A 21,260-nucleotide genomic window follows, 5' to 3' on the forward strand; every position below is an offset into this window, starting at 1 on the left:
CTGTAGAGATTCATCAGAAACTGAGGTTTACGGTGAAGAGTGCATGTTCGTACAGCACGTCCACAAATGGTGCAGGGCTTTTGCTGAGGGTTGCATGGATGTTCACGATGAAGAACGGAGTGAAGGCCACTGATTTTGGATGCAACTGTCCAGAAGATCAACAGGGAGCTGCTCAAAGATTGGAGGGTCACTGTCAGTAAACTTGTTGAACGCATTCTTGGAGTTTCCCACAGCACAATTGAAAGAACTTTAACAGAAATGTTAGGTTATCACAAGGTGTGTGCTCGCTGGGTCCCCCAGATGCTGACTGATGGACACAAGGAGCAACACCTTGACTGCTCGCAAGTTTCTTCAACAATGTGAGGCGGGAGGCGACAAGGAGAAGTTGTTGTACTCTATTGTCACGGGAGATGAAACGTGTGTGTTTCATTACACCCCTGAAACAAAACAACAATTTCGTCCGTGGCGTCACTCCGGTTCACAGTCACCAAAGAAATTCAAACAAAAACAGTCAGCAGGAAAGGTTATGGCAACTGTGTTTTGAGATCAGAGGGGGTACTCCTCATCGATTTCATGGAACCTGGGACGACAGAAAATTCAGACAGATGTTGTGCAACATTGACCAAACTCAGGCGAGCAATCCAGGATCGCTGGAGAGGATGACTGATGGAGGGAGTAGTGCTTCTTCACGACAATGCTCGATCCCATGTTGCTCGTCAAACACAGGAGCTTTTGAAGAAACTTGGGTGGACTGTTATGTCCCAACCCCCATACAGCCCAGACTTAGTCCCCAGCGATTATCGCCTCCTCCTCAAGCTGAAGGAAAACTTAGGTGGCAAATGCTTCAAGAGCAATGATGAAGTCCGAGCAGAGGTCACACACTACCTCAACGGGTTGGCAGCAGACTCCTTCGACTTAGGAGTACAAAGTGGGAGCACCGTCTTCAAAAGTGTGTTGAAAAAAATGGAGACTATGTTGAAAAATAGACAAAACTATAAGCTTTTCAATTATGTATAATTTAATAACAATAAACAATGTTTTCTATTTGTAAAAAATATGGGAACCTCACTTTTGGTGCAACCCTCATATTTGTCTGTAGTGAAGCCATGTATGGAAGTGAAACATGGACAACAAACAGTTTACACAAGAAAAAAATAGAAGCTTTTGAAATATGGTGTTACAGAAGAATGCTGAAGATTAGATAGTTAGATTGTGTAACTAATGAGTAGGTACTGAATAGAATTGGGCAGAAGAGAAACTTGTGGCACAACTTGACTAGAAGAAGGGATTGGTTGGAAGGACACATTCTGGGGCATCGAGGGATCACCAATTTAGTATTGGAGGGAAGCGTGAAGCGTAAGAATCGTAGAGATGAATACACCAAGCACATTCAGAAGGATGTATGTTGCGGTACTTACTTGGAAATTAAGAGGCTTCCATAAGATAGAGTAGCATGGATAACTGCATCAAGCCAGTCTCTGGACTGAAGACCACAACAACAATAACAACAATTATCTAAGTTGCGGGATGCCCTCAGTTACTATTAAGATATGTGTAAGCAGATACAATCATGCAAACTTGAGGGGGTGGCAGATGTAAGGGTGGAAATGTGCATGGTGGTCAATGGGAGTTGGTGATACGCACCTTTACTGCTGAATTGAGAATGCAAAATTGTGTGTGTCAGGACTCAGAATCTGCAGAGCAGTGTGGCATGCCATGGAGCTCCATCCATGGCCAAATTATGTGATAATGGGACTTGTTAACTACAGAAACTTGCAGAAAACATAGAACTGGACTGAACTTGTTATGGATTTTAAGAAGATATTGTCAGTCAGAAGTTAAACCAATTTGTAACTGCAACAATAAACCTATCAGCGCATGTTACTACATAATAGTAGTCATTTCACAGGAGAAGTCTGGTGGAAGGTGGGGTCCCTCTGAAACGAGTAAGAAGATTGTATCAAGAAGGATAGAACCCTCACATAATGGTAACGAGGTAAGTGAGTGCAGTAGGAGATAGGTACAGCAGGTGTGGGACACAGACCTTGTCAGAACAAGGAAGATTTGTTTTTTCCTAAGTGTCTAATGAAGGCACACACAAGGCAATCAGATGCTGGTGTGAACTCTGTTTCTGACCTATCCTCTCTCAATCGAGCCACTCATCCGACTGTTATTCTCTCCTGGCTGTCACACTCATTGTCTTGAATGATGTGGGTTTGGAATTGTGACTCTAGTGGCATAGCCATTATTTCTGCTTTCTCCTCTTCTTAATATACTAGCCTGTTTTCCCCCTTGGAGTGGCCTGTCTACCCTGGGAACAGCGTTCTGCATTTTCATGATCCACCATTGTTGGTTCATATCTTGTTCTGCATTTCAGAGTCCCTCTTCCCAGCAGAGGCCTCTGTAAAGCTGCAGCTTTTGCTTTACCTGGTCTTACAGCTGGCTAAGCAAGCAACAATCAGCGAGAGCACAGTAATGCTGGCAGGCCTTTCTCATGTGCTGCTTAGCAACTGGCAGGTCCCAGATGGGTAGGTCCTTTGCACTAGGTTTGGTGGTCAGCCTGGTGCTTGTCTCTGAAGCACAAGTCTGAAGGACATCTGTTCAGTAAAGGGTTCTCTCTTATTCTACATTTGCAGTCTGTGTGTCCCCCGACAGAATGATACCTGGCCTGTTCAGGGCATGAAATGATGTGAGTAGGGTCCTTGGAGCAATTACCCAGTGAGGGATCACCATCAACAAACCACCTCCATCTCCTCCCACTTTCAATTCTGGTATGGCAGCCCTGGTCACCCAGTTTGGAGTTCAGGTTTCTTGCTATTACTACACATTCGGAATTGCCTGTCAAGTCCTGAGGGTCCAGTTTCCTAATAAATCTAATGGGTTGTTTATATGCAGCAACTATTGTAAGTGTGGTGTTCACTACCTTTAGCTCGACACCAGCAGCATCGACTAGGGCCAAATTTTGGATATTGACTGTTCGGTAGTAAATCCTCAGCATCACAATGACAGCCAATTTGCCACCAAGTTGGCTGCCGTGGCCTTGGCCAGAATGGTCAACCCAGCGGACAGAACAACTGTGCACTTTAATTCGAGCTGGCGGAGTTAGACGCATCTGTGAGATGCAGGCAACATCTATAGCATGCCAGTCTAGAAAGTATTGTAACTGTGTAATTTTATGAGGAATACCATTGGCACTACACTTAAGGATGTGGAAGTTCCTATTTTGTCTTCAATATAAGGAAATGGTGACCCATGCGAGTATTATAATCATCCTCTTAGTCAATTTGTCTGTTTCAATGTGAATCCCAATCTTTGTTTGTTATGTTTCCTGACTATGTTGCTGAGACCAAGGCCAGCAAATAGTGCTCCAATTTCTTTAAATTCCTGCGTAAGGCTGTCAAATTTGTTACCTGTGCTGGATAACTCCTATGGTATTGTTAGGAGCACCAATGGCTGCACCACTGTCAGGAGTGCCCCATCTGTCATGGTGAGGATGTCTGGTTATGTGCCAGTCTCTAGTATGGTTTGCAGGCTCTGTAATTGGTCAGGTTAGCACAATGAAGGTTTATCTTCCTTTCCTTTTTTGCATAGTGTAGTCAAATGAGGGCCTGTAAGTTTTATACACCTTGATTTCAAGGTACAATTTTGGTCAGGTTCATCAATCCATTGACAGCTGTTGCACTGTCTGGGAGCTTCAGGCTTGATATATTTTCCTATCCTGACCTGGAAGCCAAGAATATATTAGATAGTGAAAACTCTCTTTGCCTCATTGTTGTTTATGAGCACAACAAGAAAGTTTGTCTCTTTCTTGTGCCTGTTTTCTTCTTCCCCTTGTGGAGCTGGTTTGGTAAATTGATGCACACTCATGATCTCAAACCCTTCTGCCACAGTGTAGCCTTTATTTCTCTGCAGTTGTCATGAATCAGTAGATGCTTCAGGACCACTCATGCCTGCTTTGGTTCTACAGTGTAAAAATGGAATCTGATCTCCTGCTTTCTCAGTTTCTCTTTAGCTTTTTAATAGTCTTCTATCAACACTGCCTGAAACTTTGTTATTCTGGGCTGGTAGACTGTTGTAAGTTGATCTTTCTAAATCCCCTGCAATTCTTTGACTGTGTCAGCAATCCACCCAGGTCAGGTAGACTTATTAATGGTACACACTCACCATTCCACTTCACTATGTGCATTTCCCTCTGTATCCTTCCCATTCTCATGATCCAACTTGTCTTCCTCCTCTCATACCAAAGCCAACCTCACCTTGTCAATGTTGCTTGTTGTCTTTGTTGCTCTACTCAGGTTGCACGCATTCTTACGAGTGCTGCAACTGACTATGGATGTGGATTCCTTTGATGAACACGATGATGCGATGCTATCATTTTGTGATGCCACCATGGGTCATTGGTTGATGCTTGGTTCAAACTTCCATAATTAAATGGCACTTACCCACATCAAAGCCAGCAACTAAAGCAAAAGCGGGTTTCCATGCAGTGCAAAGAGCCCTGGTTTGCAAACACCCTGTACCTTGGGAGGAGGAGGGAAGATGCCTTGCGGCAGCACAAAAAGGAAGGGCTCAGCTCAGATGACTTCACAGCAACCACCTGTTCCACAATTCCTGCCAACAACCTTTGCACTCACCAGTGTACCGAAAAGCAGTAACACTACATTTGCAAACACGATACCTTTACTCCAGGACAAACACTAAACACGACACTTGTGCAAAATACTAAGATGACTCCCTAGGTAGTGCCCTATGACAGCAGTATGAAGGTGACATGCTCCGCAAGTGTTGCTGTGTCCACCTTTCACTCTGCGTCTCACCAACACCATGGCCAACATGGCCACTGCTCGTTTATGCCACCGCACTACCATTTCGAAAATTTGCATACATGCATATACCATACATTCTTAACAACTATTTATCTTGCTCTCAGATACATAAAATACAACGAATTTGGTGGAAAATTTTCGCAACTTTTTGATGCTGTCAGTTTTTCACTTAGTTCATTTGTTTGGTCAAAAATTAATGTTTTTAAGTGTAATAGCTAGTTTAGACTATTTTGCTATTAAAATTAAGTAACAAATAGAAACAAACAACCTACAACTAAATTAATATGTCACCATTACTTTTACCATCCTATTAACCATTTTGTGCAAAATTGACATTCTTTTACTTGGAATATTTATTTCGACATGGAGTTTAAAATAATATGCTTACAGTAATTTTAATAGTATGTTCTGACAGAGTTTCACGAGCTCCATCCATGGACACTTAGTTTTTAGAAATCACTCCTGGCATTGAAAAGATATTAATTTTTGAAGTTAATACTATTTGTAAAAGCTTTGATGATGAGTAACTCAAAACAACTACTACTTCAATTGAAGGCGCATTTTCACACATGCGTTTGACTAATTTTATCTTTTTAAAGGGGTTATTGATTTTTCTGTAACTGTTTTGGAGCCATTTTCATTGAATTTAATTCTATTTAGTTCGTACTGCAGTCACTCATTTGTGCCTTGGCAGCTAATCCCACCGCAACAGCTAAGTGCACCAGGTTTTCCCAGCCTACTTGCCAGTCCATCAGTTTACCAGCAGCAGCCATGGTATTTTTCATACTGTCAGTGTCCAATAAGCACCGAGTCTGTAGTCTGTACCCATCTTGCCACCACCTCCCAATGAGCGCTACGACTGTGGTGTAGCTTGCTGCCAATCCAGACCAGCACGGCTGGTATGGCCCCATTAGCTGCCAAATCCTCAGGTGTTCTGTTGCACCTACTTTCCCTGTCACAACAAAATATCTGTGTACAGTTGTGTCTGCTTTTGTAAAGGTTTTGATTTCAGCCATATTGGGCTACTGCATCTTAATTTGTCTGATAAAGTGTGTTGTTTTAGGCTGCAGCCCAGAATTTCTGCCCCCACATTGATACTAATGCTTTGTTTACACATTTACGCATGAATCTGGATCTGCCCACACATGGTGGTTGTTGTGGTCATCAGTCCTGAGACTGGTTTGATGCAGCTCTCCATGCTACTCTATCCTGTTCAAGCTTATCATCTACCAGTAATTACTGCAACCTACATCCTTCTGAATCTGCTTAGTGTATTCATCTCTTGGTTGCCCTCTATGACTTTTACCCTCCACGCTGCCCTCCAGTACTAAATTGGTGATACCTTGATGCCTCAGAACATGTCCTACCAACCGGTCCCTTCTTCTTGTCAAGTTGTGCCACAAACTCCTCTTCTCCCCAATTCTATTCAATACCTCCTCATTAGTTATGTGATCTACCCATCTAATCTTCAGCATTCTTCTGTAGCACCACATTTTGAAAGCTTTTGTTCTCTTCTTGTCCAAACTATTTATCGTCCATGTTTCACTTCCATACATGGCTACACTCCATACAAATACTTTCAGAAACGACTTCTTGATACTTAAATCTATACTCGATGTTAACAAATTACTCTTCTTCAGAAACACTTTCCTTGCCATTGCCAGTCTACAATTTATACCCTCTCTACTCCGACCATCATCAGTTATTTTGCTCTGCAAATAGCAAAACTCCTTTACTACTTTAAGGATCTCATTTCCTAGTCTAATTCCCTCAGCATCACCCAACTTAATTCGACTACATTCCATTACCCTCGTTTTGCTTTTGTTGATGTTCATCTTATATCTTCCTTTCAAGATACTGTCCATTCCGTTCAACTGCTCTTCCAAGTCCTCTGCTGTCTCTGAAAGAATTACAATGTCATCGGCAAACCTCAAAGTTTTTATTTCTTCTCCATGGATTTTAATACCAACTCAGAATGTTTCTTTTTGTTTCCTTTACTGCTTGCTCAATATACAGATTGAATAACATCGGAGATAGGCTACAACTCTGTCTCACTCCCTTCGTGACCACTGCTTCCCTTTCATGCCCCTCGACTCTTATAACTGCCATCTGGTTTCTGTACAAATTGTAAATAGCCTTTCACTGACTATATTTGACACCTGCCACCTTCAAAATTTGAAAGAGAGTATTCCAATCAACATTGTCAAAAGCTTTCTCTAAGTCTACAAATGCTAGAAACGTAGGTTTGCCTTTCCTTAATCTAGCTTCTAAGATAAGTCGTAAGGTCAGTATTGCCTCATGTGTTCCAACATTTCTACAGAATCCAAAATGATCTTCACTGAGGTCGGCTTCTACCAGTTTTTTCATTCGTCTGTAAAAAATTCGCGTTAGTATTTTGCAGCTGTGACTTATTCAACTGATAGTTCAGTAATTTTCACATCTGTCAACACCTGCTTTCTTTGGGATTGGAATTATTATATTCTTCTTGAAGTCTGAGGGTATTTCGCCTGTCTCATACATCTTGCTCACCAGATGGTAGAGTTTCGTCAGGACTGGCTCTCCCAAGGCCGTCAGTAGTTCTAATGGAATGTTGTCTACTCCCGGGGCCTTGTTTCGACTCAGGTCTTTCAGTGCTCTGTCAAACTCTTCACGCAGTATCGTATCTCCCATTTCATCTTCATCCTCTTCCATTTCCATAATATTGTCCTCAAGTACATCGCCCTTGCATAGACCCTCTATATACTCCTTCCACCTTTCTGCTTTCCCTTCTTTGCTTAGAACTGGGTTTCCATCTGAGCTCTTGATGTTCGTGCAAGTGGTTCTCTTATCTCCAAAGGTCTCTTTAATTTTCCTGTAGTCAGTATCTATCTCACCCCTAGTGAGATAAGCCTCTACATCCTCACATTTGTCCTCTAGCCATCCCTGCTTAGCCATTTTGCACTTCCTGTCGATCTCATTTTTGAGACGTTTGTATTCCTTTTTGCCTGCTTCATTTACAGCATTTTAATATTTTCTCCTTTCATCAATTAAATTCAATATTTCTTCTGTTACCAAAGGATTTCTACTAGCCCTCGTCTTTTTACCTACTTGATCCTCTGCTGCTTTCACTACTTCATCCCTCAGAGCTACCCATTCTTCATCTACTGTATTTTTTTTTGTTCCCTTATGCTCTCCCTGAAACTCTGTACAACCTCTGGTTTTTTCGGTTTATCCAGGTCCCATCTCCTTAAATTCCCACCTTTTTGCAGTTTCTTCAGTTTTAATCTACAGTTCATAACCAATTGATTGTGGTCGCAATCCACCTCTGCTCCTAGAAATGTCTTACAATTTAACACCTGGTTCCAAAACTCTGTCTTACCATTATGTAATCTACCAGATACCTTCTAGTATTTCCAGGATTTCTTCCATGTAAACAATCTTCTTTCATGATTCTTGAACCAAGTGTTAGCTATGATTAAGTATTCTCTGTGCAAAATTCTACCAGGCGGCTTCCTCTTTCATTTCTTAGCCCCAATCCATATTCACCTACTATGTTTCCTTCTCATCCTTTTCCTACTGTCGAATTCCAGTCACCCATGACTATTAAATTTTCGTCGCCCTTCACTACCTGAATAATTTCTTTTATCTCATCATACATTTCATCAATTTCTTCATCATATGCAGAGCTAGTTGGCATATAAACTTGTACTACTGTAGTAGGCGTGGGCTTCGTGTCTATCTTGGCCATAATAATGCATTCACTATGATGTTTGTAGTAGCTTACCCACACTCCTATTTTTTTATTCACTATTAAATCTACTCCTGCATTACCCCTATTTGATTTTGTATTTATAACCCTGTATTCACCTGACCAAAAGTCTTGTTCCTCCTGCCACCGAACTTCACTAATTCCCACTGTATCTAACTTTAACCTATCCAATTCCCTTTTTAAATTTTCTAACCTACCTGCCCAATTAAGGGATCTGACATTCCATGCTTTGATCCGTAGAAAGTCAGTTTTCTTTCTCCTGATAATGTCGTCCTCTTGAGTAGTCCCCGCCCGGAGATCCAAATGGGGAACTATTTTACCTCCGGAATATTTTACCCAAGAGGAAGCCATCATTTAACCATACAGTAAAGCTGCATGCCCTTGGGAAAAATTACGGCTATAGTTTCCCCTTGCTTTCAGCCGTTCGCAGTACCAGCACAGCAAGGCCGTTTTGGTTAGTGTTACAAGGCCAGATCAGTCAATCATCCAGACTGTTGCCCCTGCAACTACTGAAAAGGCTGCTGCCCCTCTTCAGGAGGTTATTAAGAACGGATTTTTTTTTTAAATTCCACCCCTAAGGGGATGAAATGTTTTTTGAAAATATGTCACTATTAAGGCAATTTTGAAGCTCTAACTAAGAACATTGGTATTTGGTTTCTTAGTCAAAAATTAAAAAAATACATGCCTCAACATTTTCGGATATTCAGCTACTAAGGGAGTAAAATAGAGGATGGAAGCTTTATTGAAAATACACTACTCGCCATTAAAATTGCTACACCAAGAAGAAATGCAGATGATAAACGGGTATTCATTGGACAAATATATTATACTAGAACTGACACGTGATCACGTTTTCATGCAATTTGGGTGCACAGATCCTGAGAAATCAGTACCCATAACAACCACCTCTGGCTGTAATAACAGCCTTGATATGCCTGGGCATCGAGTCAAACAGAGCTTGGTTGGTGTGTACAGGTACAGCTGCTCGTGTAGCTTCAACACGATACCACAGTTCATCAAGAGTAGTGACTGGCATATTGTGATGAGCCAGTTGCTCGGCCACCATTGACCAGACGTTATCAATTAGTGAGAGATCTGGAGAATGTGCTGGCCAGGGCAGCAGTCGAACATTTTCTGTATCCAGAAAGGCCTGTACAGGACATGGAACATGCAGTCGTGCATTATCCTGCTGAAATGTAGGGTTTCACAGGGATCGAACGAAGGGTAGAGCCATGGGTCATAACACATCTGAAATGTAACGTCCACTGTTCAAAGTGCCATCAATGCGAACAAGAGGTGATCGAGATGTGTAACCAATGGCACCCCATACCATCACGCGGGGTGATACGCCAGTATGGCGACGACGAATACATGCTTCCAATAAGCGTTCACCGCAATGTCACCAAACACGGATGCGACCATCATGATGCTGTAAACAGAACCTGGATTCATCCAAAAAAATGACATTTTGCCATTCGTGCACCCAGGTTTGTCATTGAGTACACCATCGCAGGCACTCCTGTCTGTGATGCAGCGTCAAGGGTAACCGCAGCCATGGTCTCTGATTTGATAGTCCATGCTGCTGCAAATGTCATTGAACTGTTTGTGCAGATGGTTATTGTCTTGCAAACGTCCCCATCTGTTGACTCAGGGATCGAGATGTGGCTGCATGATCCATTACAGCCATGCGGATAATATGCTTGTCATCTCAACTGCTAGTGATACGAGGCCGTTGGGATCCAATATGAGGCCGCTGGGATCCAGCACGGGTTTCTGTATTACCCTCCTGAACCCACCGATTCCATATTCTGCTAACAGTCATTGGATTTCAACCAATGTGAGCAGCAATGTCGCAATACGATAAACCACAATTGCGACAGGCTACAATCCGACCTTTATCAAAGTCGGAAACGTGTTGGTAAGCATTTCTCCTCCTTACACGAGGCATCACAACAACGTTTCACCATGCAACGCCAGTCACCTGCTGTTTGAGTATGAGAAATCGATTAGAAACTTTCCTCATGTCAGCATGTTGTAGGTGTCGCCACTGGTGCCAACCTTGTGTGAATGCTCTGAAAAGCTAATCATTTGCATATCACAGCATCTTCTTCCTGTTGGTTAAATTTCTGCATCTGTAGCACGTCATCTTCATGGCGTGTCAATTTTAATGGCCAGTAGAGTAAATGGCTATTAATGATTAACTAATTAAAATAATTCATTTTTGAGAATAAATCATAGTTAAAGAACTGCTAATAGATTTTTAAAGATACAATTATGAAAACTGATATTTGACATATACATTAAAAATTAAAATTTCAGTAGTTCTGGATTTCAAGGGTGAAATAGGGCATGAACATCTGCATGAAAATATTTCATTATGAAAGCATTTTCAAAGCCAAATATCAGAAAATTCATACTTGGCTTCTCATTTTTTTTAAAAAGACCATGTTCCACTGCGTTTAGGAAATTCAAGCCCCTAAGGGATGAAACAGGAGATGAAAATTTTATGAAATTATTTCATTATTGGTATATCAAAAATTTTTAAAGCAAAAGCTACGAAAATTGATACTGGACTTTTAAGTTAACATGTGTTAGGGGATGATAGTTTCTATGGAAATACCACCACAAGAACTCAATAGTCAGAATTAGGAAAACCTCTGACTCCTACTACAATAATCGCTTTTCAGTCAGAAGTACATTTGGAAGAGACCATGCCTTAATTAGTATGAAAAGTTTAGATGATGTTGCAATTTGTGAATGATGTGAAAATTCATTACAGATAAACAAGAAAATCTGTGCAGGCCTCAACGTCTATGCGAGTGAAGTAGTGGGCACTAAGCTTGTTCATAAATAAAATGCAAACATGGAACTGCAAAGCTCCAGTAGCCTACCTTAGAATTCACTGAAAAAGCTGTACCCTTGCATATGGTCTTGCGGCCTGAGAACTTGTACACAATATGATATGCAGACTTGACCAAGTGGGAGAGTGGTTTATGCCTTCAGTAGCGCAAATGCTTCACACACTTCCCGCTCCAGTCCTGTCGCGCACTTGTTCTATTCAATCAGAGGCAGACCACCTATGAAAGCAACCATGTCATAAACCTACTCAGCTGTATCATTGTACAGTTTTTATTATGTTTTTCCCCTTCCTCTGTCTTGTCATTCCCTCCCATTTTCATGCTTCCACAACACCTTCATTGTGCACCACACCATATCAGCCCTGTTGTCCTTGTATCACATACCTAGCTTGTGCAACAGCCTCCCCTCCCTACGGCATTCCTAGCCAGAAAACCTGCTGCCTCCCTCCAAGCCACTAGTTACCCTCAACTCAACATTTCTTCCTGCCTTCTGCCTCTCTACCCCTCTACCTACCCCACCCAACACAACACCCACCTCAGCCTAGTTCACACGCCGATATGAAATCCTGGCACTGCATGTCTAATCAGCACAAAATAAGAGCACTGTGTGTGTGTGTGTGTGTGTGTGTGTGTGTGTGTGTGTACTCAGCTCGACAAATGATTTATTCTGGAAGCTAGCTTTTATTTTTTTTTTTTCCTTTCTTTCCCCTTTCACTTTCATGTATGCTGTTTGGTGAGTGGTCTCCTTTACTCCTAAATTATTTCTAAATTATTTATATTCTGCCAAAACTTTCCTTGTTCAGTTATCAAGACTAAATATATGATGATCACAGAGAAGTTGCCAGGTGAGTGGCTGTTATTGAAGTAAAGCTGATTCTGCGAGATCACCATTCTGGGTGACTTCATAGTTTTCCATTCTGATATACTGAAACTTATGGACTCCTTAATGTATCTGGTTAATTTGAATTGCTCTCATGTAAATGAATCAGTACAAGTCTAAAAAGCACTGTGGTTAATTCAGTATTGTGAAGTAGAAGCAGTAATATTTATTCAAACTAAATATAACTTCTTCAGTAATGTTACTTTATATTTTCTTTGTACAGTAACAGATTGATCAGCATTTAGGAATTCCTCCTAACACCTTATGTGAGGGGTAAATGTAATGTTACTACAAACTTAAGTTTGTTATCATGTGGCAAATTTGACACAAATGTGTACTGAACACAATAAAATTTTAAATTTAATATCTAATTTTAGTACGTTGTTGACATTTCATATTTAGTGCCAACTTAAAATTCTGAATAACTTTTCTTCTGTGATGTTTAAAAATCTTCCTTTTTTTTATCTACGAATCCTACGCTCTTCTTCAAGAAATAGGAAGTCAGATGCCAATAACTTTGGTATCTTTTTTGTGTTACCATTTAACTGTTTGGGATGTAAACATTTTTCTAATTACATTGGGTTGTAATTTCACTTTCCTATTAGGCACTAAAAAGTTTAGTATAGAGTGATTCTGAACAGACCTGGAAAATAGTGCGCAAAATCACAAATGAAGCTGAACAGTCAGTATATGGCAAATGGAAACAATGGCGCACTTGAGCACACCATACATATAAAAGGGGTGAGACAGTGAGATTTTAACTGAAAACAAGTTACTTTAAGAGTGATATTAATCCGTTCTCCAGTTCAATGAAAAAAATAAAAATGTACAGTTTTTACAAAAACCTTGCAGTAAATGTACAAGGTATATCGAATCATCTGATTTAAAAAAATCACAGTTCTAGTAAAAATGGTGTCAGGACAGCAGAAAGCATTTTGTGTTCTATGTTTTGTGCAGTGCGGGTCAGTAATAACTGTTCAGTGTGACTTTTGTACTAGGTACAGTGTGGATCCTCCTACAGCACAGAGCATTAGAATAGGCATGAACAACTCTGAAAAACAGGTTGTTTGTGTAAAGGCAAATCCCTGGACTGTCCCCGAGTGTCTGGTGTGCTCAAGTGCGCCATGGTTTCACAAGGCGTCTGCAGAAATCCATTCGCTGTGCAGCTGAACAGCTGAACATGCCCCCAATGTCCATCTGGCATGTGTTATGTTGATGTTTACACATGAAACTACAAAATTCAGCTACTGCAAGCTCTTTGTGAAGGTGACAAACAAAAATGTGTGGAGTTCTGTAATTCTGTCCTTGGCAAGATGGAGGATGACAGCTTTCTTCCAAGCTTAGTATTTAATGACAAGGCAGCACTCCATTTAAATGGAAAGGGGAATCGTCATAATGTGAGAATATGGGGTACAGAACAACCGCATGAAGTCGTTCAACATGAGAGGGACCCTCCAAAATTTAATGTGTTTTGTGCAGTTTCACGGGAAAAGGTGTATGGTCCATTTTTCTTTGTCAAGAACACTGTTACAGGAAGCACACATCTTTCTTTTCCCACAGCTGGAGACTTCATTTACCAACAGGATGGGGCACCCCCACACTGGCATCTGGAAGTGACGGACTTTTTAAATTAAGGGTTACTGAATGATGGATCGGTCACACTAGACCAAATGATTCATTCTTACATTACTGGCCTCCAAGGTCATTGGACCTGACTGTATTTGATAATTTCTTAGTATCTATCGAAACATGTGGTGCATGTTAGTAATCTATTCTGTGGCAAATCTAAAGTGTTCAGTGAGAAAAATTTTTCGTGTGCAACAATAAGAATGCATACTCCAAACTGACATTTCACGACAATTAATCTGGGGGAGAAAGGGGCGGGGGGGGGGCATGCGCCACGTGTTCTAATGAAAGCATGAAAATCGTCTGAAGATGAATCGTAATGATTTGAAACCGGTAACGGTACCATTTGAATAAAGGAACTGAAAATAAATTTGTGGCTGGTTTCTGTCTCAACACCATCAACATTTGTCCACAGAATTCATTGTTTATTAGTTTCAGAAATATAGATGTGCCAAATTGGATGATTCTTTTTGATACACCCTGTAAAACAAGCCAAGGAGGGACCCTCCAAAATTTAATGTGTTTTGTGCAGTTTCACGGGAAAAGGTGTATGGTCCATTTTTCTTTGTCAAGAACACTGTTACAGGAAGCACACATCTTTCTTTTCCCACAGCTGGAGACTGATTTGAATGACTTCATTTACCAACAGGATGGGGCACCCCCACACTGGCATCTGGAAGTGACGGACTTTTTAAATTAAGGGTTACTGAATGATGGATCGGTCACACTAGACCAAATGATTCATTCTTACATTACTGGCCTCCAAGGTCACTGGACCTGACTGTATCTGATAATTTCTTAGTATCTATCGAAACATGTGGTGCATGTTAGTAATCTATTCTGTGACAAATCTAAAGTATTCAGTGAGAAAAATTTTTCGTGTGCAACAATAAGAATGCATACTCCAAACTGACATTTCACGACAATTAATCTGGGGGAGAAAGGGGGGGGGGGGGGGGGGACCATGCGCCACGTGTTCTAATGAAAGCATGAAAATCGTCTGAAGATGAATCGTAATGATTTGAAACCGGTAACGGTACCATTTGAATAAAGGAACTGAAAATAAATTTGTGGCTGGTTTCTGTCTCAACACCATCAACATTTGTCCACAGAATTCATTGTTTATTAGTTTCAGAAATATAGATGTGCCAAACTGGATGATTCTTTTTGATACACCCTGTAAAACAAGCCAAAACTTATAAAAAAAAAAAATAGTGGCACTACTGATGCAAGAGTGAAAATATCTTAATAGAACGTATGAAAAAATAAGAGCATCTATTTAGCAGTCATCAAAAATGAGAACAAATGAAGAATTACTGCCATACATTCAATAATAAAGTTCTCAGAATTTATTTCACGATGGAGAACAAGATATATTCGGAATGATCATATGTAGGAAGGGCAAGTGGAACTTGGATTTCTTGGAATAATTCTGTGGATACACAGTGCAACTTTTAGGACAACGTGACATAAAATAATAAATGGAGGATTCAAAAAGAGCCATGTGCTTTGGTCACAGGATTTCTTCAGTAACTAGTCACTGCAAATGTTACAAAAATGCTCAACAGACATTAGAAAAAAAAGCACTGTGTACTATGGAAAGCGTCAACCTCAGCAAGTTAATTAGTCTCACATTCCATGGATCATTTGCACGATAAATTGTAATGATATGAACCAAGTCATATCACATTCAAAATAACAAACTAATTTGTAAATACATCTACATGCTTGAGTTGGCATTTTGTGTCTTCCCCATGACCTTTTGGACATTACAATAATAGGAATTCTTCAACAGAATATATGGAACTGTCAACGAGGAACCTCATTTAGTTTTCAAATTGTACTTGGCTGTTTGTCAAGATATTTTGTGAGCAGCAGTCAAATGAAAACCAAACACTCACCACAACATGATCATCAAATTGCTCCATTCAAAAGTAATCACCAAAAGCATTAAGAAATTTATACCACTAGGAGATGAAATAATATATTACTGTTTCATACAATGTGGTCAGCTGCTAATGGCTCCCCAACTGCACCCCTCTTGTGCTTCCTCATCTGAAAGCAACCAACATCCGTGCATGTCTTTCTTCAGGTAGCTAGAGATGTAAGAATCACATGGTGAACAATCCGGGCTGCAAGGAGGATGTTGCAGTGTTTCCCAATCAAATCACTGAAACATAGTCTTCGTCCAATTGGCAGCATGGGGGCCGGCATTATCATGAAACACGATGATTCCCTCCAGCAGCATTCCTGGGCATTTCAACTTTATAATGCATCACAGTTTCTGCAAAGAGTCTTCATAGTGCTGCACACTGATTACGGTACCACACTTGTGGAATTTGATGAGCAGGGGGACCATGCAGTTGAAGGAGGGGCCCCATTATGACCTTATGTGGTGCCATCATTTTGAGTCTGAGGGCAAACAGCAAAGCCAATATGAAAACATCCCATACTTTCCTGCCAAAGATACTCAAAGCTATTCCCACAGATTCCAGTATGGTCTTGGTGAACTCCTCCTTCAACTGCAGGGGCCCTCTGCTTGTCAAGTTTCTCAAGTGCGAAACCACAATCAATACGCAGCACTATGAAGATACTTTGCAGAAACTGCAGCACACCATAAAGTCAAAATGCCCAGGAATGCTGTTGGATGGAATCATCCTTTTGTATAACACCTGCACCACACTGCCAATCCAATGAAGACTATGCTTTAGTGATTTGGTTGGGAAACACTGCAACATGCTCCGTACACCCTGGCTCATTCACTCTTTCACATTTTTGGTGACCTAAAGAAAGACACGCGTGGATGTCAGTTTCACCTGGATGGAGAAGTGCAAGAATGGGTGCAATTGTGGATCTGTTAGCAGCCAACCGAATTCTATCAAACAGGAATTAATTTACTCATGTGGGTGAGCACATATTATTCTTACAGCATACTTCTTTTGCAATGAAAACTTTCTTTCTTACAGACGAGTTACCCCAGAACATTACTACATATGATATAACTGACAGAAAATATGTAAAATTTACCAACTTAACTGATCTGTCGCTCCACGTAGGGGAGATGCTGAGTCACAGATAGGAACAACAGAAAGACTGTCACAAATAAAGCTTTTGGCCAGTAAGGCCTTTGTCAGAAATGGACCCCACACACACACACACACACACACACACACACACACACACACACACATACACACGCGCAAACCACATACACTTGACTGCAGTCTCAGGCAACTGAAGCCACTGAAGCAACTGAACTGTGTGGCTTCAGTTGCCTGAGACTGTAGTCATGTGTATGTGAGTTGTGTGTGTGTGTGTGTGTGTGTGTGTGTGTGTGTGTGTGTGTGTGTGTGTGTGTGTGTCATCTATTTTTGATGAAGGCCTTACTGGTCGAAAGGTTTATTTGTGACACTTATCACAGCTGTGAATGTACAGAGGTGAATATTTTATATCCTTTGAAATTGAGGGGTCAATGATACTTTAAGAACATTGTTTACCATTTCTTCTGTTGCTGTATATACGCTTGACAAAATAATTTAACTAGATAGATAAAAAAATCTACTCACCAAGCAGCGGCAGAACACACACATAAAAGAGAATTGTAATTAGGCAAGGTTTGGGAGCCAGTGGCTCCTTCTTCAGACAGAGGGTTGAAAGGGAAGGAAGAGGGGTGAAGGAAAACAACTGGAGAGGTCTAAGAAAAGGGGCAGACTTTGTGAAAGTCACACAGAACTGTGGGTTAGGGGAGACTTGCTGCACGGGATGAGAAGGAAATATTGAATCAGTCTTTCATTTTTCATCCTGTGCAGCAAGTTTCCTGTGACCCACTGTTCTAGGCAATTTTCCCAAAGTCTACCCCTTTTCCTAGAACTCTCCAGTCCTTTTCCCTTCAACCCTTCTGTACGTATACTTGGATTGAATGCTACAGTAGTGTCAACTGCAAAATGAAGTAATATTCCTTGTTGTATATTATATATTTTGTATATTGTTAACATATACTAGGAACAACAGCAGATCTACGATTCTGCCTTGGGGAACCCTGTATGTGATTTCTCACCAATCAGAAGACTCTCCCCTGATTACGCTGGATGAATTATTAAGTAAATTCTCTGCATTCCCAAAGCTGCAAAAATTCTAATTCCAATAAAAACATAGCACTTTTTGAAACTTCTAACTAGTAGAATGACTATATAAGGATGATTTGAAAATTAGATCCACAATCATCCTTTCCAAACAGGCAGAGATGGTTGGTGTGTGTGTGTGTGTGTGTGTGTGTGGGGGGGGGGGGGGGGGGGGAGTGTGGCACACCCTGTAGTTTCTGTCACACACTATAACATGCCTTAGGGAATACATATACAGACAGAAGTGTTTAATAATGGCAGGATGAACCTCCTGCCTAAACAATTTAGAATATTGCGGCAAAAGTCTACATAAATATAAATGTTTAGCTGTCTACTTTTTTCTAAAGGGATGAAAATAAACTGAAACCACATTGCTTTTCATACAATCTCATTACATTTTCTGTCAAAAGAGAGAACAGTGATATTTTATAATTATGCAAATCATTTCAGTCTTCACAGAACTGAAAGGATGTATCATATTAAACAATTATAAACAGAGAAATAAATTAATAATATTTATGTACAATATAATTTAAAAAAGCTTGATACGTAAATTCTTTAAACAACTTCTGTAGACATTAAAACCAAGAGTGCCAATTACTCAAAAACAGTCAGAAACTTTAGTTTCATCATTGAAATTTTATCCAGTTTAGATAGCGTAGTAACAATCAACAAGGATTTCAAAAGATGGGAAAAAAGCACACAAAACGAAATCAGATTCAAAATGTAAACACAATGACAAAAATTTGTAAATAAATGAAATAAAATAATTTTGCTGAATACCAACAGACTATATTTTTTATGATCTTGTTATTGTAATGAGATGGTACCAGTTTTGCAGTTTTGTTACAATCGGTATTATGAACTGGAAAGATGGCACACTGAAAACCATGTCTTACACAAATGTCACATCAACAGAAGTATTAATTATCTTGTACATTCAGTCTACTTCTGTAGTACAATCATGTAGAATTTGGCCATCAGGGCCAATAACAGTTTGTATGGGGGTTTTGCAAAAGAAGCAGTCTTTGGCATTCATCAGATGGTGAGCAATGCATGATCTGAAATGTAGAGCAAACTGTTGTCCAGAAATAATTCACATAATTTTAGTACGGAAATGAAATATTTACAATAATTAAAAAATAAGAACTGTAATTTCTACAATGACATTATTCAACCACTGAAGAATAAAAAAGGTATTGGTATGAAGATTCACATTTAATAATCAACTAATTTCTCTCTCATAATAGAGTAACTGTGATAATTATACTTATATATTCAAAAGCAACAAAAATGCATATTGCTGGCAGAAATAATATGCTCAGAAAAGTCACAGCTCACCTACCACATAAAATAATGATAACAACGTGGACACTCACTAAGTTAATTACCTTAGCTGTGGAATGATTTTGAGTTATTAAAGACTATTCCCCTCCCCCTTCTTTTCTGTCAATACAATGGGCTTTAGAAATGAAACATGAGCTTATTTTAATGTGAATAGCAAAAACAATATATGGGTCTTATCAAATGGACTGTTTTTGGGAAACAAAAATTAAAATTTGGAAAGCAAGATAATCATCTGTAATTGTACCAGGATGCCTTACTGCTTGATGCGGGTCTGGAAGATCTAAAAAGGCCCATAGATCTCAATATGCTTTCTGCAGTACAGTTTTGTAACAGAGGTTGAATTATAGTACAACAGCAATCAGTTATTAAAGTAACTTATACCCCATATATCTGATTTATCACTCTTCAAAACATTGAGAAAAGAGAAGGAAATTAAACATAAAACAGCTAAGGAGCTTCTCCCCCCCCCCCCGCTCCCCCCCCCCCCCACCCCCCAAACTTCCCCGTTATATACATATCTTTATTTTTACAGCTAAGTGTACTATTTTACTACTTCATATATAATAAAATCACAGTACTATCATTGTTGTTGGTTTTATTGGAGTGGGAGAGTCACCTGACGACAACAGAGACATTTCAAAATTTTAAACAATTGTCAACGAATATGCTAATCAGTAGGTTTCCACAGACTTTAAAAATGAGTAATAAGAGACTAAAAGAAATACATTTATTTTGTGTTTTTCATTAAAGAAATGTCAAAATGTGATTACAACAGACTCCAATGATAACTGAAACAACTTTAACAGTACCTTCCACAGAGCTAACTTATACCCAGGCCACTGAAACTTTGTACTTCACATACACGTTTCAAGTTGGCAGTGCAGAATGACAAGCATGAGGCACTAAGCACAGGGCACAAGCCAATGCCAGTGCAGTAATCACTGCTTGTTGTGATGTCGAAGCTCCCGTGTTACCGTCTTTGTTAGTGTGGACATAAACAATGTGCATTGTGTATGGACTCTACTGAGTGTTTGCACTGTACTGCGCTTTGCTTCACTGTGGTTTAGAAAATTCTGATACTTGGAAAATGTCACCAAAATGACTAGGGTAATTCTTTGCATGGAGGTGTGCCATTAAACAGCTAGACGCCGGAGTTACTGTGGACAACTTGCGAGTTTTATGAGCAGGAGAAAGTAGAAGTACATATTCATGGACAGCTATTAATTCCTGCCAATAAAGTTCAGGAACAAACATCAAAAACTCTTGGAATTAGTGCAAGAACAGTAGTAAGTAAGAAAGTGAGCTGTAATGATTCTGAGCCGTCTGGATAACATATATACTTTTAGCAACTCCCGGAAAGAAGAAAAAGCAGGCTCAGTCTATCACTGAATAAGATTCTTTCCAGACTAACGCAATTGTCAGACAAAGTAGCAAAGTTACTAGTGTCATTAAAAGAAAGCGGTCTTTTCAGAGGTGAGAAAATGTCACTAAAAACTGTGCTGGAAAGGATGGATTTCCTTTACAAAGCACTAAATGGATGCAAAGTCCTGTTAGAAACTGCACGTACTGTTATGGCTCAAAGCATATTCTTGTACAAAATTGTGGGCCAAGGCATTTATTTGATAATAAGGCTAGAAAAAGTGTGAGTTAAGCTGGGGAAGCTGTCAATAATGCTGGACGGATGACACTCCAAGCAGCAGTGGTCATCAACGGACCAGAAGGAGAGCTAGATTACTTGTGGTCCATGCAGGCTCTTCCAGTGGTTTTGTTCCTGATGCACTTTTAGTTTTTCAATCCAAAGAGACAGATGATTACCATGAAAGCATGGACCATACATGATTTGTTGAGTGGCTT

At 40.1% G+C, this 21,260-nt stretch overlaps 1 protein-coding gene across 3 annotated transcripts in view; it reads right to left on the bottom strand.

The window, feature by feature from the left end:
- Window positions 1–18,589: 18,589 nt before the first annotated feature.
- LOC126094933 (E3 ubiquitin-protein ligase RNF123-like) overlaps window positions 18,590–21,260 on the bottom strand; it is a 203,476-nt gene continuing 200,805 nt past the window's right edge. For all 3 annotated transcript variants that reach the window (XM_049909600.1, XM_049909583.1, XM_049909591.1), the window contains exon 21: window positions 18,590–19,120. In XM_049909600.1, the coding sequence (XP_049765557.1) occupies window positions 19,000–19,120 (121 nt within the window). In that variant the 3' untranslated portion in view covers window positions 18,590–18,999. The remainder of the gene's footprint in view (window positions 19,121–21,260) is intronic.

The sequence above is a fragment of the Schistocerca cancellata genome, chromosome 1 (assembly GCF_023864275.1).
Source record: "Schistocerca cancellata isolate TAMUIC-IGC-003103 chromosome 1, iqSchCanc2.1, whole genome shotgun sequence".
NCBI lineage: Eukaryota > Metazoa > Arthropoda > Insecta > Orthoptera > Acrididae > Schistocerca > Schistocerca cancellata.